Below are 17,502 nucleotides of genomic sequence, written 5' to 3' on the forward strand. Positions count from 1 at the left end.
TTTACTTGAATACCAGGACAGTTTCAACTTGGAAAAATACAACCATAAGACATTTACTTCTCTGGTAATACCAAGGGAGAAAAGCTGACTTGAAAGATGAGGAGACACAAATGTCCCATAATATGTGATATCAACTGAGCTGACCCAAAATATGTTCTTGGCAATGAAACAGCTATATTTGAACAGATTGAAGATGCATTAGGAGAAGTGACAGCAATTGTCAAAATTAGAAATGGCTTTATCGTAATTAAAATCTCTCCAGTTCTGTTGAGATCTGTCAATTTCTCTGAATTGGCATTAATAAAAATCCACAACTCCTGTGAATATAATTCTTTCCTGTTACTTGGTTGTCCCAAAATGCAGGTTCATTTTTTGTTTTTAACTTCATAAATAACAAACAAAATCTTTGCATAATCTTTGGTTATTTGGTTTCATGCTTAAACAAAAAAACTTAAGGCTGCACAGAACTATCTTGCTGCATCATTGTTGTGAACTTCACATTAGGCAAAAGAAATACAGCACCATATTGAAAAATATGCACTACACATCTGTAGCTGTAAGAGTTTGTGTGCTACATCTGTGATGATGTGCCTGGACTTCCCAAAACTGCCTCCCCCTTCACTTGACGGTGCTTCATTTATTCTGGTGGCTTGCAACACCATTCTCAAGCCATCAGACAAGTTCTGCAGTAGAAGTTTGTGTCTTATGAATAAAATTTAATTTAATATAATTTTAAGCTATACTGATGGCAGTTATACAGATACTTCAGTCCAGCCGAATGACATTTGTAGACAATCACAAATTGTCATTTCCTTTTACATACAAATAGTGTTTATACAATATTGATTCAGCTTTAAAGGGAGCTGAAAAGGCTAAAAACATAAAAAACAAAAATCAGAAGGAAAATGCCAAAATAAAAATCAAACAATTTTATTGTTGTATATATCAAACAGTTACTTACAAAAGTGAAACTGAATTTTGTGTAGGAGAGGTATTAAGTGTGTTTTCGGTGTCTTACAGAATTAATAGCTATTAAAAGCCGGCCGGTGTGGCCGAGTGGTTCTAGGCGCTACAGTCTAGAACCGTGTGACCGCTACGGTTGCAGGTTCGAATCCTGCCTCGGGCATGGAGGTGTGTGATGTCCTTAGGTTAGTTAGGTTTAAGTAGTTCTAAGTTCTAGGGGACTGATGACCTCAGATGCTAAGTCCCATGCTCAGAGCCATTTTTTGAGCTATTAAAACATTGCTTTTTAAGTAAAACTAGTTGTCAGAATCGAGCTATTTTGACCTCGTGCTTTGACTGAAATACCTCAATTACTTCAAAAGGATTTGTAAAAAAGCATCAAAATTAAGACGAGCAGTGCTGTGTTGCTGTCATGAGGCTTTGCAGAATTAATTCATGGAAGTTATCCTCCATGAAACCTGTTATATCACTGCAAATAACAGGTGATTCTGATGTCTAATACGGGGATAATTCTTAAAAGAGAAATATAAAATGAAAACTTGAACCACACAAAGAAAGATGGTAAAGTAAATACAAGTAAACAGATATGGAAAGGGAAGGATAATTTCAAGCAATTGTATGTCTTGGCTGAAAGTGTTCTGTTACATAAGAACTAAATTTTATTACATAAAGTTTTGTGTTATGCTGACGAAGACATTTTAATCTGAGATAATCTATAAGGATCAGAAAGAATGGTCAGCTTGTGTCTTTCATTCTTGTGTGTGACTTGTCTGTAGTATTTTTTAACTTTCCACTGTTAATTCATAAGTGAAGAGTGGAAAAATGTCTAATGATCTCACTGCCAAATACAAAAGTTCAGAAATCCTTGTCTCAATACTTTTCACAACCCAGGGTGCTCTGTTACGGGGGGATATGCATCCCAGTGTCCTTTTCCTATTAAAAAATAATTTTTGACTGTTGCAATCTCCTACAATGAGATCATGGATCACATAAATGTTGATAACAAGAATGGCTCTATGAACTTAAGTTGTTATAAGCTGTAAGTTGTTTGTTAAGAAAAGAAGCTAAATACTCATTTCCTCCCATTTGTTACTTTTCTCACCATATTCAGTTTAGGATTTGTTACTATCTGTATAATTTTACCCTTAAAGATCTGGGACTCCTTGTGTACCATGTTCTCTCCCTTATTCAGTCTTTCACAGCCCCTGTCTGCTCTGGCATGGCCATGTGTTTAGAAAACAGAGGTGCTGACTGTAATTGACTGACACTTGTGTGCTGTCTTTTATTATAAAGAAATGAAGTCCTATATTGCTTGCATTGTCAAATTCCATTTTTTGCACTATGCTTTGCTTGTTTTTAGAGTCTGTGCCATATTACCCCTGTCAATAAACATCAATGAAGAAAGCTGGGAGATCGCATGTATTAAACAAGAAAGCCAGTAATAGTCATCAGACATCAAAAAGACAGAAAAGATGTTGCTGTTTGGACAGAAGAGATTGCAAACTTGCAAATTGGGTGAGTGCAGCCATCTTTCTCTGTCTTCATTGATGTTCTGAGCTATTTTTACTTTCTTGTTTAGTAAGTACAATAGTCAATACTGACATTTCAAATTTCCTTTCTTATTGGTTTCCTCACACCTGTAATTTTCAAATAGATTTAGACATATGTTGGAGCTAGGACCTTTTTTTTTTTTTTTTGTAGAAACTGTTTTCATTTCACTTGCTATCTTATGTATTTCTTGTTTTTCAGTGTGTCAAGAATACAATAGCTGATGCCATTGAAAGTTGCACAGAAGTATCACAAGGTCAGTTGAATTTTACAGCAATTAGTTTGCCCTTGTTTGTTTGTATATTTAGGCAAGATTAGGGCCTTCAGGCTCTTTTATTTCTGATCATGCTCCTTATTTTTTAACAATCTGCTAAATATTTCACTCTAGATGCCGATACTGTGGACACTGAAATCGGTACTGTCACTCAAACCTTCAGCTTTAATATTAAAAATGAAACTGCATTCAAAAATCGAAGTTCTGAACTTCAAAGAAGACTTGAAAGAAGAATGAAGATGGGAAGCAGAAAATCTGAACTTCCGATTTACCAGTTTAGGTATGCCCTGCTCCTTATTTCTCCACAACATGAATTTTGAATTAATAAGAATTGCATGTTACTTGGATATTTACTTCCTTAGTTTTTTACTTAAATGTAAAGTGAACTAAATTTCAGTAATATTATACAGGGAACAGTTGTTAGAACTCCTGGAAAATAATAGAGTTCTCATAATCAGAGGAGAAACTGGCTGTGGGAAAAGTACTCAAGTTCCACAATTCATATTTGATGATTGGATTAAGAAAGGCCATGGATCTGAGTGTACTGTAGTGGTAACTGAACCAAGAAGAATTGCAGCAATCTCTCTTGCTGAAAGAGTTGCTGAAGAAAGAGATGAGCGGGTGAGTTAAGATGAATTGTGACAGCTGTTATGTACATACACTGATGGAAAAAAAAGAACACAAAGGAGGAGTTATGAGAGATAAACGAAAGTTGGTAGGCATGCTTTTACGTCTGAAAGATGTCTAGTCAAATTCCATGCCATTTGCTTGAGAGTGGTGGTAGTAGCACCTTCATGAAGTTGTAAATCAGTGTTGCTTCAAATAAGTGCTGTAATGGTCATGTGCTTTAGTTGACTTTGAAATTGGACATAGTGATTTGATGTTATTCAAGAATGCCTTTAAGACGATGAAGAGGCCATCATAAACAGCTCATGAAATTTGAAAGAAATCATGCTCTCGTGGTTATCCCGCACACTCTGACTGTAAATTTTTATGTCAATCTGGTGATTCGACCTGTTCTGTATTCTGGCCTGAGATGCAGATGTTGGTGGTAGTGTGTGCATGAGGTGTGCTTGCTTGTGTATGTGCAATTTTTGTGTGTGTGTGTGTGTGTGTGTGTGTGTGTGTGTGTGTGTGTGTGTGTGTTTGTTTTTACTGATGAAGGCTGTTGCTGAAAGCTTTATGTTAGTGTCGTTTAATTGTGCCTGTCTGCAACTTGACTTGTCTTCTTTACAGTAAGTAGCAATCTATCTTTTTCTACATTGTTACATATATCTTTGATACTCCCAGTAACAATACTCAAATTTCTATTAATCCAAAACTAACGACATGGTTTCCTTTAACTATATTTTACTTCTCACAGTAGGGACTGAAAACACCATCATCCACAATAATCACAATTCTGATACTGTTTCAAACTGTAGTAGATTGAACCTCACACTCTGTTGTGCTCCATAGATGATGTTTTATATTTTTGTCCAATATTTTTTCTCTGTGAGCAGTGTGACAGTCATGTTGATATTGTCATAATTTGTAACTAACTGGTTTTAGCCTTGCTTAATTTTGCTGTTGTGTTACATGTCTCACTGTACTAGCAGATCTACCTCTCAGCTTTTCAGGCTAGATCTCAAAATATAAACTTCTTAACATTAACTCATAAGCATTTGACGCAAGTGGTCTCTTTGTAATTTCAAATACTAGAGAAAACTGAGATTTATACTCCTGCAATGTTTCTCTGCTCTCATATTATTCTGTGGCATATTTTAACAACTTCTGTATCCAAACCATGTTTGCTTAGGCCCCTTTTAATGTGGTGCCTATTTATGCTGATTGTTTATATTGGGTACCATTATGTATGTTCCTGTCTAACACAATAATTATAATCAATGAGAAATCCATACTATCTTTCTCTAACTGATTTCTTTTATTAATGGGTGTGTCATGATAAAATCATAATACAGCTATAATTCCTATTTGGTTCATTAAGATATAATGACTAAAATAAAATACTGCATTGTGTAAACAATCGTACAAAGTGTACCTTAGATATACAGTAGAGAACCATTACATTCCTGTAATACTTGAATAATCCATTTGGAATCAGTGTCCTGCATGCTCCTTTTGTGAGTGTGTTAGTATTTTTTACTCTTAATTTGTGTGGATAAACACATAAGTAGGCTCAATATGATCTGACTGCACACTATTTTCTATCTTGGATAACAGCAAATGGAGAAAACTGATAGTTTAATAGTGAGTTGTTTACAGTTGGTTTTTATCCTAAAACTAGATGAAGTGCCCAGCATTGCCTGAGATGTTTGACATCAGCCATCCAAAGTGATTGGCCCTGGCCTTGTTGAAACTTGTAGCGAATTCAAGCCACCTGGTAAAATGCAATTGCTTTAAATCAAAGGCCATATTTGAATCACTGAAAACTAAATGAGACAAATGAATACTTCCTCGCCTGTGGCATTCATAAAAATTGGGGTCTAGCCTTATATTTCTGACTTTTGCAAATATACACCAATTTCAAACCAAATGTTTAGTTAGAACAATTAAATAATAGATTACACTTTGATTCCTTTTTTAATTACAAATTTACATACATAATGCATAATGTACCTAAAACCTAACTGTAAAATACATTAGTTTGTTATTTCAATACACTTAATTTTCTGCAAGAAATATTTTGACTACAAAAACACATTCATATGCTTAATGAACAAGTATTTCACATATTTATTAATACTGTCAGCACATATGCCTACTTTATTCTCATCTGTAGGCATTCTGTCAAATGCAGTTTGAAATAGTCACACCGAGTGATTGTGCAGATGAAGTAGTCTTTGCAGATTTAAAACAATGTCTTGTTGCATGACAGGTATATTAGCAGATTCTTGATCAGCCTCTAATTTTTCATTGCCTATGAAATAAACTTGTAGAAATTTTGGATTTTCACCTGGAAGGAGGAGAAATCATCCAGTTTTGTGGCAGATTTGGCACTGTACGTTAAAATTCGACATAAAACCATCTTCTTGCACTACACATGACACTCCGAAATACATGATTTGAAAACAAATTGTATGCCCTGATGTTGTTCAGAAAATGCTTGGAATCTTTTGTACTACTACATAAGAAAGAAAGTAGTGGCTCTGGAGGCTCATGAAGTGGCAACAGCTTCACTTTCTCATTGGAGCAACACATATCTAATGGTTCGCATTTATATTTCCTTGGCCAACAGTAGTTACATATGACATCAATCCAGCGTGTTAAGAGTTTAGCATGATTAGAGTAATAGAGGTAAATGTAAATTCACAATTCTTGGTTATTGCCTTCTGCATCAGTCTCGTTGCACATGCATCTCTCTTTCCTCCGAAGTTTCCCTTTCCCTAGTTGCAGCTGCTGTTGTATGTTCATAGTGTAGTTGAAGCTCCTATTCACATGATTCAGATGCCCGGATATTGCTGTCTTTTAGCTACAGGGTTTTTCTAACCAATACACTTTTTCTTCGGCGACTTGTTGACAGGTGTGAATTGATATCTACCTTACATAAACTTATCTTTTAGTTCTAGCTTATATAAACAAATTAGCACGTAAAGTACTAAAAATTTGCAGAAATAAAGCAAGGTACATCTACATCTATGCGACTAGTCTGCTATTCACAATAAAGTGCCTGGCAGAGGGTTCAGTGAACCACCTACAAGCTGTCTCTCTACTGTCCCACTCTTGAATGGTGCGCAGGAAAAACGAGCACTTAAATTTTTCTGTGTGAGCCCTGACTTCTCATATGTTATCGTGATGCTCATTTCTCCCTATGTAGGTGGGTGCCAATAGAATGTTTTTGCAATCAGAGGAGAAAATCCCGTCGCAATGAAAAATGCCTTTGTTTTAATGATTGCCACTCCAATTCACGTATCATGCCAGTGACACTATCTCCCCTATTTTGCGATAATACAAAATGAGCTGCCCTTCTTTGTACTTTTTTCGATGTCATCATTCAGTTCTACTTGATGTGGATCCCACACTGCACAGCAGTACTCCAGAATAGGGCAGACAAGCGTGGTGTAAGCAGTCTCTTTAGTAGACCTGTTGCACCTTCTAAGTGTTCTGCCAATGAATTGCAGTCTTTGGTTTGCTCTACCCACAATGTTATCGATGTGATCATTCCAATTTAGGTTATTTGTAATTGTAATCCCTAAGTATTTAGTTGAATTTACAGCCTTCAGATTTGTGTGTCTTATCACGTAATCGAAATTTAGTGGATTTCTTTTAGTACTAATGTGAATAACTTCACACTTTTCTTTATTCAGGGCCAATTGCCACTTTTCATACCATACAAATATCTTATCTAAATCATTTTGCAATTTGTTTTGGTCATGTGATGACTTTACAAGACAGTAAATGACAGCATCATCTGCAAACAATCTAAGACAGCTACTCAGATTGTCTCCTATGTCGATAATATAGATAAGGAACAATAGAGAGCCTATAACACTTCCTTGGGAACACCGGATATTACTTCTGTTTTACTCGATGACTTTCTGTCTATTGCTACGGACTGTGACCTTCCTGACAGGAAATCACGAATCCAGTCGCACAACTGAGGCAATATTCCATAGGCACCCAGTTTGGTTAGAAGACGCTTGTGCGGAACGGTGTCAAAAGTCTTCTGGAAATCTAAAAATATGGAATCAATTTGACATCCCCTGTCGATAGCACTCATTACTTCACGAGTATAAAAAGCTAGTTGTGTTGCGCAAGAATGATATGTTCTGAACCCGTGCCGACTGTGTGTCAATAAATCATTTTCTTCGAGATACTTCATAATGTTTGAATACAGTATATGATCCAAAACCCTATTGCAAATAGGTGTTAGCGATATGGGCCTGTAAGTCAATGGATTACTCCTCCTACCCTTTTTGGGTATTGGTGTGACTTGAGCAATTTTCCAGTCTTTAGGTATAGATCTTTCTGTGAGCGAGTGGTTTTATATAATTGCTAAATATGGAGCTATTGTATTAGCATACTCTGAGAGGAACCTGACTGGTATACAATCTAGACTGGAAGCCTTGCTTTTATTAAGTGATTTAAGCTGCTCCGCAATACCGAGGATATCTGCTTCTATGTTTCTCATCTTGGCAGTTATTTTTGATTGGAATTCAGGAATATTTACTTATTCTTCCTTGGTGAAGGAGTTAGAGAAAACTGTGTTTAATAACTCTGCTTTAGTGGCACTGTCATCAATGACTTCACCGTTGTTATTGCGCAGTGAAGGTATTGATTGCGTCTTGCCACTGGTGTGCTTTATGTATGACCAGAATCTCTTTGGGTTTTCTGCCAAATAACTTAACTGATAGATGGTAATCCAAGGTAACAGCCATGCTTCCAAATGACCACACTAACCAACAGTCTAATATAAAATGGTGGTGTAAATAACTTTTACACTTTTGCTTCCAGAGAAAGGCAAGTTGTGCATTATCAATGTTTGATAAACAGAATTTTGCAGGAGAGCTTCTGTAAAGTTTGGAAGGTAGGAGGCGAGGTACTGGTGGAAGTAAAGCTGTGAGGACGGGGCATGAGTCATGCTTGGGTAGCTCAGTTGGTAGAGCACTTGCCCGCGAAAGGCAAGGGTCCCGAGTTCGAGTCTCGGTCCAGCACACAGTTTTAATCTTCCAGGAAGTTTCAGAATTTAGATATTTCAATTAAATTTCTGTGAGAAGTAAATAATTTTCTGTTAGATTTTTGATGCATTTCTCCTAACAAATTTTCACAAACTTTATAGTTTCCTTGTGTGGAAGATGATTAGTTGTGCCATATGTTGTTACATTTCATGATGGGTCTCATTGTGTTTCAGCTCTGTTTTCACTGTTTCAAGTAGGGCTTTGTTTGAGGATGACTTTAACTGGTCAAACAGTTTACATCACAATGCAGGAAATTCCAGTTCTGTTCAACCTTTTGATTGGCCTTTGGTCTGGTGACATTTGTTGGTACTGTATCTATGATCTGCCTTAGCATTTATGAGACTCTGGATTTTAATAATAAGAATAATAGTGAAACAGAGACTAAAATATTGACTAGAGCATGTGTCACATGAAACAATGGCAACTAATCAATAAATAATAATTTGCATTCATGTTTCTGTAAAAAAAATTTTACCTTTTGCTCATCCCGCAATCTTCTGCTATCTGATGGTACTTTCTCAAAGATGGGTAATGCCACTGTAATTTATTCGAGAGATAGGAATTATAGTAAGTTAACCATGATATATTTTGTTTGTTAGGCATCACCATAAGTAATGCTTTATGTCTTGAAATGTTGAGGCTTATAAAATGTGTGTATTCGTTCAGACTAAGAGTGCTGTCTTTTACAACTCTGAACATTTGTGTCGGCAAATTAGATTTTTACTTTGTAGGTAATTCAATCTCGACTTCATCATCATAGTATTTGGCTCCTGTACTGAAAATCTGTCAACTGAGAAATGGTGTCAACTTTCTACTAAATAATAGAAAATACTTCTTCTAAGAACTGTTACAGTGCATGTTCTGTTACAGTTAGTTGATGTGAAGGAATACGGCATTTATATAGTTAATGTTCATACATTCAACATATTACATGAACTATATCTGACATTTGAATGAATAGAACGATTTAACAGATGACTCGTAGTCTTCTGTTTGCCATAACATGACCTGAATTGTCAAGGTGCATTCTTTAATTGGTTGTGTGCCCCATTTCTCCAAGACAGCACTTCAAAACACAGAATAAAAACCCAATGCCAAACAGATACCACAGCTTGCGGTTATGCTGCAATTTGCCGTCCCACATTGAAAGTGTGCAGCATACATCAATATCAGTTCAGATACAAAAAAGCAATGATAGAACATCCAGTTTACATTACAAACCAGGTAACTAAATAATGTTTGCAACCATTGTGATCATCATTCTTCAGCTAGGTAGACTTTACGGAAGCTACACCACATATCTTCTTCCTTAAAAGAAATATGTCACCACAAGTGTTATAGTCATAAGGAAATAGCTATGAATTAACATCTGTGTGTTTGGAAGACATCACTTTTAAATTACTGTATTAACTTTATAGTTTTCATTTTTATCGTAAAGTGGTAAATAATTGATTTATTCCCAATGGAAATCAAGAAGATATCAGTTTCCTTAATGATTTTAATATAGCTAACTTCATCCAGAAACTCCTTGGCTATTTTTTTAAAGTAACCACTTACGTAATTCATTTTTAAGGTCTTTAGGTGTGATAAAACCATATATGTGTTGATAATAAGCTGCATAAATATTACTTCTATTCGCCTACACCTGTAGCCTGTTCTCAAATTCTCTTGGTATGTCAGAATACGTATGAGCCTGATCCTCCATATTGTAGTTACGCTAGACATTGTGTGTGTTTCTAAACTCAGAATTGTTTCAAATCCATTCATATTATTCAGTACCCACAAAATATTACCAAATTCCTTTGTATAAAAACATCTGGCAATTATTGTTACTACCAGCCTTTAGAAAATTGCACAAAACTGCATAAATCCTTATCAGATTTTATATAGTAGATATACGAAACCCTTTATAAGATGCACCAAGGCATACTTATAAAATGTGTATCCATAATATGTCAATAGATTGGCACAATCATTGTTTTGTTATGTATCAGTGTTTCATTTCTGGATTTTTTTCGTTACTTAGATTAGAGATTAGATCAGATTAATACTTGTTCCATAGATCATGAATACGACACTTCGTAATGATGTGGAATGTGTCAGGTTAATAAAAGATGTCTGTACAAGATATTACATTACACAAAATATTGCATGACACTAATGTTTAAGTTGTTTTTTTTTTTTTAAAAAAAATTCAGCCAACGAGTAGGAGTTGTCATCTATAAATTCTTTTAATTTATTTTTAAATGTTAGTTGGCTATCTGTCAGCCTTTTGATGCTGTTTGGTAGGTGACCAAAGACTTTTGTGGCAGCACAATGTACCCCTTTCTGTGCCAAAGTCAGATATAACCCTGCATAGTGAAGATCATCCTTTCTCCTGGTGTTATAGCTATGCACACTGCTATTACTTTTGAACTGGGTTGGATTATTAACAACAAATTTCATAAGTGAATATATATACTGTGAGGTTACTGTGAGGATCCCTAGATCCTTAAATAGATGTCTGCAGGATGACCGTGGGTGGGCGCCAGCAATTATTCTGATTGCACGTTTTTGAGCAATGAATACTTTTCTACTCAACGATGAATTACCCCAGAATATGATGCCACATGAAAGCAGTGAATGAAAGTAGGCATAGTAAGCTAATTTACTGAGATTCTTATCACCAAAATTTGCAATAACCCTAATAGCATATGTAGCTGAACTCAGACGTTTCAGCAGACCATCAGTGTGTTGCTTCCAGTTTAACCTCTCATCAATGGACACACCTAAAAATTTTGAAAATTCTACCTTAGCTACAGACTTCTGTTCAAAGTCTATATTTATTACTGGAGTTGTGCCATTTACTGTACGGAACTGTATATACTGTGTTTTATCAAAATTTTAAAGAGTCTGTTTGCTGAGAACCACTTAATAATTTTGTGAAAAACATCATTTACAATTACATCACTAAGTTCTTGGTTTTTGGATGTTATTACTATACTTGTATCATCAGCAAAAAGAACTAACTTTGCATCTTCATTAATGTGGAATGGTAAGTCATTAATGTATATCATGAACAGTAAAGGACCTAAGACCGAACCCTATGGGACCCTGTACTTGATAGCCCCCCAGTTTGAGGAATCAGCTGTTGTTTTAACATTACATTAACCACTTATTTCAACTTTCTGCATTCTTCCAGTTAAGTAGGAATTAAACCATTTGTGCACTGCCCCCCCCCCCCTCTCAAACCATAATGATTTAGCTTATCTAAAAGAATTCCATGGTTTACACAATCAAAGGCCTTTGAGAGATCACAAAAAATACCAATTGGTGATGTCCGGTTATTCAGAGCATTTAATATTCGATCAGTGAAAGTGTATATAGCATTTTCTGTTGAAAAGTCTTTCTGAAAACCAAACTGACATTTTGTTAGTACTTTATTTTTACAAATATGGGAGGCTACTCTTGAATCCATTTCTTTCTCAAAAATTTTTGATAGAGCTGTCAGAAGAGAGATTGGGCGGTAGTTGTTGACATCCGACGTATCCCCCCTTTTTATGCAATGGTTTTACAATGGCATATTTCAGTCTATCAGGGAAAACACCCTGCTCCAAAGAGCTGTTACATACATGGCTGAGAATCCTACTTATCTGTAGGGAACAAGCTTTAAGTACCTTGCTGGAAATGCCATCAATTCCGTAAGAGCTTTCACTTTTCAGTGAGTTTATTATTTTACTGATTTCATAGGGAGAGGTTGGTGGAATTACAGTTGTTTCAAACTGCACAGGTATGGCCTCTTCTATTAGTAGCCTTGCCTCTTCTAGTGAAGATCTAGATCCTATTTTCTCCACAACATTTAAAAAATGATTATTGGAAATATTTTCAATTTCTGATTGTTTGTTAGTACACTTGTCATTCAGTTTTATGGCACTAAAGTCTTCCTGTGCTCTTGGTTGCCCTGTTTCCCTTTCAATAATATTCAAAATTGCTTTAGTTTTATCATCAGAGTTACTGATCTCAGACATGATACTCATGCTTCTGGACTTTTTAATAACTTTTCTTAGTGCCGCACAATAGTTTTTATAATATTGAACAATTTCGGGGTCAGTGCTCCCTCTTGCTGTTATACAGTTCTCTTTTACGGTTGCAAGATATTCTTATTCCTTTAGTTAGCCAAAGTTTTTTAGATGTTTTCTTGGAATTACGTTTAACTATTTTCTTGGGAAAACAATTTTCAAATATCCTTAAAAATGTATCGTGAAATAAGTTATATTTCAAGTTTGCATCGGGTTCCTTATACACTTCATCCCAGTTTAGCTGCTGTAGGCTTTCCCTAAAGTTTGCAATATTTATATTGTTAATTGAACACACTGCTTTGAAAGTCTGATTTGATATAATGCCTGGAGCTATGTCATATACTATAACTAGCTGTGCACCATGATCTGAAAGACCATTCTCAACAGGATAAGCATTTATGGCCTTAACCTTATCTTGGTCTATAAAAAAGTTATCTATCAATGTACTGCTGTTCTTTGTTATCCGAGTAGGAAAATCGATGACGGAGCTCAAATTGAAAGAACTGATTAATACCACAAGGTCATTCTTCCTATTACACTCTTTCAGGGAATCAGCATTGAAATCCCCACAAATGATAATTTGCTTCCCCCTGCCTGACAGATAGCACAACAAAGCATCCAAGTTTTCTAGAAATAGCTGGAAATTCCCTGAGGGGGACCTATACACTGTTACAATTATGAAAGTGCCATCATTTAGTTTAAGTTCAGTGGCACATGCTTCCATATGTTGTTCTACACAAAATTTTTTAGTTTCTAAATTTTTTACACTGTGGAAGCTTTTGACATATATGGCAACTCCTCCTCTCATCATATTATCTCTACTTACATGTGCAGCTAATTTGTACCCATTGATGCTAACCTTTTGCATATCAGTGACAATGTGATGCTCAGACAGGGATAGTACATCTATTACATTCTCAGTTTCTATATCTTCTAAACAAAGCAGAAGCTCATCAGTTTTATTCTTCAATCCCCCAATATTTTGATGAAATATACTAACATTATTTTTCACTTTACTTTTGTGAGTATCTTGAACTTTAACATCTTTAGTACTTGCCTGGCTGAGTTTCCCACTGGACACTGATCTTACACTAAAAAAGAGTTTCCACCATGAGATGTAGTTCCTCTCCTCTTTAAATTTCCTGCTATCAGCCCAGCCATTTACCCTTCCCTTTCTTGTTGAGGTGTAGGCCATATCTAGTATAGCCCCACCTACAGAGTGAATCAACAGGAACCACACCAATGTGTGACCCTGCACCAGATCCAAGTAGCCGTTCCAACTCCAAATTAATTCTCCTGACAGAAGAGCTCAAATGAGGTCGGTCGTGACGCTCCAGAACCGACACAAACCCAACACTGGTATGACTCGATGTTGATGCAATCTTTGCCATGTTACACTCTGTGCTGTACCCTGGATCTCTGTCAATACTATTGCCCGGCCCACCCACAATAACTACGGTATCTTCCTTAGTAAAGCCTCTACATAGTGAACCTAAATCCTCTGTAACCTGCCCCAGTCCAGCACCAGGCTTGAAAAAACTTGTGACCTTGTATGCTGACACTAATTCATCCTGCAGAAGTTGGCCCACACCCCTAGCATGCGAACTACCTAGCAACAAGACTTTCTTTCTCTTTGCAGACTTCCCTACATTCTTATTCAATTTGCTGCTGAAAGCTTGTTGAGCCGTGTCTACATCTACTTCTGTGAGAGGCTCATCAATTTCTGACTGAGGCAACAGGCCAAACCTATTTTGTACATTAATAACAAAGCTGTCGGAAGAATTTCTTGGCCTGTTCCTTATGCCTGTTGCCACTTCCCACCCCTGTTTACCCTTCTCCCCCCTTAACCTGCCCAGTTCTCGCATAGCCTCATCTAACTCAGCCTGAAGGGCAGCAATTTTCCCCTCCTGTTACACAATCTTTCTATCTCTACTGCATAGCCTACAGAATCACTGATGAGTCTCGCTCATTTTCCCAATTCCCACGCCACTACAATTGCCACAATGAAAAAAGTTACTACATCCATCACACCAGACCCCGGAGCTAATGATTCTACGGCACGTCAGGCACTTTACACTCACAGTACAAATCGATTTTAGTGACTGAAAGACAATTAAGTTACCGGAAAACAATGAAAATATGTGTACGAAAAATTAGGCCTACTTGCGACTATGTAAACAGTGGTTCAGAAGTTTTTTTACTGGAAATTACTTAAGAGATGACAATACTCTACAGATATAAAGGGGCAGCAAACGTATTTAGCACACTAAACTCTCAGTAAATGCACTTAAAATTGCGGTATGAAGTTTAATATGAAAGCTCAAAAGTTCGGCCTGGCCGTGATATGTAAACAAAACAAACTTTACGTGATTACTGTGAAAATACGCGAGTAAGACAAAAACCTTTAATGGTACGCTTGAAGAGCACTATAATTAATGTAATAAATTAGTTTAAAGTGTTAAAAACAGTTTATTACTACTTAAATTACTTATCTTGTATGAGAGCTGTGACTCAAGACATAGTGTTATTAGCCTAGCATTAATGGTTCGTTAATTATACATAGCTTTGTGCCTTTATGTTACTGCAGTGAAGCAGGTGGAGTTACATTTTGAGCAACTGATAGCTTTTTAGTTTCATATATCACATCGATTTTGGGTCAGCGCACAAAACTGATGGAAAAAACCGATACCTGTTATGATTTTTATCATTTCATAAACTAGCACATCTGTTCAACCATTTCATTTGGGTTGATTACCATACTTGCAACTTTGGAGGTAAGGTCAGAATTTGTAGTATTCTACATATGTGTAGGAACTGTATTTATACAACACCTCTTTTGACAGAAAGATGTCATCCACATTGTACAACCTTCCTCATGGTAGTTATATATCTGTATATTTTTCCCTTTCCTCAAAAATGTTGTAGCGCCTCCTCATTTGATACTTACCCTGTTTCTTCTATACCTTATATACAAGGAAGCATACAGCATCCTTCCTAGCACTATATACCTATCTTCCTTTCTCATTACTCATGGTGGTAAACTTACTCCTAATTTATTGTGATTCCATGTGTGATTGTTGATCTCTGTTCTTTCTGGGTCCTAAGGGTTTGTGTGCTCCACTTCAAATAGTGACAAAAAATTTATTCATATTTCATTCCTGGTACTAATAGCTAAAATTAAATCCCTTAATTCAAGCCAAGCTTATATTAGGCTATTGAGAACTTACATCTAACTTTTACTGCTGTGTGTGTCACTGATCTCTATTGGCTTTAATCTGGATGCAAGCATTTCAACTGACTTAATTAAGTACTTTGTCTACCCCATTTTTCTTGTCCTTCTCAATGTGATTTCTTTAACATCTGCCCATCACAATGTTGGATTTGTATTTTTACATATGCAATGTTCAGAAGTATTTGTGAACACACAATAGTTCTATCTGCTCCAGTAAGTTTGACCCTTTCATATGATGCAAGTATCTGTTAATATGCCTAAACTCCAATGCCTATGACTGTGCCAATATACCTTAACAATATTAACTGGGTTATTCATATTTGTAATAAGTTAAAAACACCTGTGAGAGGGAGGCAGTCCCTCCGCCCTGATTAAAGATCTGCCAGCATCCCATTATTTTAACAGAATAGATACAGATAGTGAAAGAAAACATAACTTAAAGTAGATAGAGTAGGAAGAAATGAAGCATTGTTACACAGAAACCAAAATGTGAAGTAATATAACAATCAGCTAAAGCCTTATAGGTGTCATTCTACAGAGTTCACACAGATTGGGAACCCTCTGAGGTGAGATGAATATTTTAAATTACATACTTTGTTGCCATGTCTGTATTATACAAACTTTTTTTTACCACTTGATGGATCTATTAAAAACACCACTTTAGGATGTAGAATATCCACTCCTTAATCAGGACCTTCATATTTTTGGAAAAACTTCCTATTTTCTTTATATTGGGACCAGGATGATATGCCTTAACTAGGACTGTCTTACCAAATTTGAAATTGGGCATTACAGCATTGTGACTATGCTCCTGCATGCCAATTTGGTCTTGCTTTTTCAGTTCTTTCTCGGCACAGCCCTGGATATTGTCTTCATGTGGAATTATGTCATCTGGCCAATTAGATAGTTTTAGTAATGGTTCTCGAATGAATTTGCTATTCGGTATCTTGAGTGATGACAGCCCAGTTGATAAAGGAGGTAATTCATTTAAAATAACCTGAAGTTCTGGTATCATCTAAGCCCAGGTGACATGTATCACAAAGTCGTACAATGTCTTTCATTATTCTCTCGGAGCATTTATAAATAGCAACATTCCCAATACCGTCTCGTGCTATAAATTCCTTGAAACTACAGAGTCGTTTTGGAAAATAATGTCTCTGGAAACATTGTTATCTTTTTTCTTTATGTCTACTACATATTTGTAGATTTGTAGCCCTCTGTTGCTAGAGTGCTCCAAATTGTCGTGTATAAGATGGTAGTGAGTAATGTAACTGTCAGTGCATGAGAAATGACATGCTATAATAGAGTTTCAAATTTGAAGAGTCGTCCACCCATGGAGCACCCTCTTCTTCAGTGTGATGATACCAGACCACGCAAACACTGCACCATGTTAGACAATCTTATGCCTTGAGTTACCTATCATCGATCATTCTTCATACAGTTCTGTCTCGGCACCATCAGATTATCATCTGTTTCCAAAACTTAAAGAACACCTCCGAGGACTTAGCTTTGGTAGTTGTGAATTGGTGCAAGCACAGGTAAGGTTGTGGTTCTGTCAACAAAGTCAAACATTCTACAGTGACTGTATTAACAAAGCGGTCTGGTGTTGTGGGAAGTGTGTTCATCACCAGGATACCTATATTGAGAAACAAATATGTAGACATCAGTAGGTCTCATCTCATATACAGGGTGGAAAAAAATTGTCATGAAATTTTAACCCTGGATAGCTGATGCCAGTAGGAACCAAAA

General features: G+C 36.2%; 1 protein-coding gene across 3 annotated transcripts in view; it reads left to right on the top strand.

The window, feature by feature from the left end:
* Positions 1–17,502, top strand: part of LOC126263140 (ATP-dependent RNA helicase DHX30-like) — a 304,491-nt gene that overhangs the window by 75,604 nt on the left and 211,385 nt on the right. For 2 of the 3 annotated variants that reach the window (XM_049960170.1, XM_049960171.1), the window contains 3 exons: positions 2,713–2,767; positions 2,900–3,065; positions 3,196–3,406. In XM_049960170.1, coding sequence (XP_049816127.1) covers positions 2,713–2,767; positions 2,900–3,065; positions 3,196–3,406 — 432 coding nt within the window. Of the gene's footprint in view, positions 1–2,323; positions 2,479–2,712; positions 2,768–2,899; positions 3,066–3,195; positions 3,407–17,502 lie in introns of all 3 variants that reach the window. The other variant, XM_049960172.1, reaches the window with a different exon arrangement.

The sequence above is a fragment of the Schistocerca nitens genome, chromosome 6, assembly GCF_023898315.1.
Source record: "Schistocerca nitens isolate TAMUIC-IGC-003100 chromosome 6, iqSchNite1.1, whole genome shotgun sequence".
NCBI classification, from domain to species: Eukaryota; Metazoa; Arthropoda; class Insecta; order Orthoptera; family Acrididae; genus Schistocerca; species Schistocerca nitens.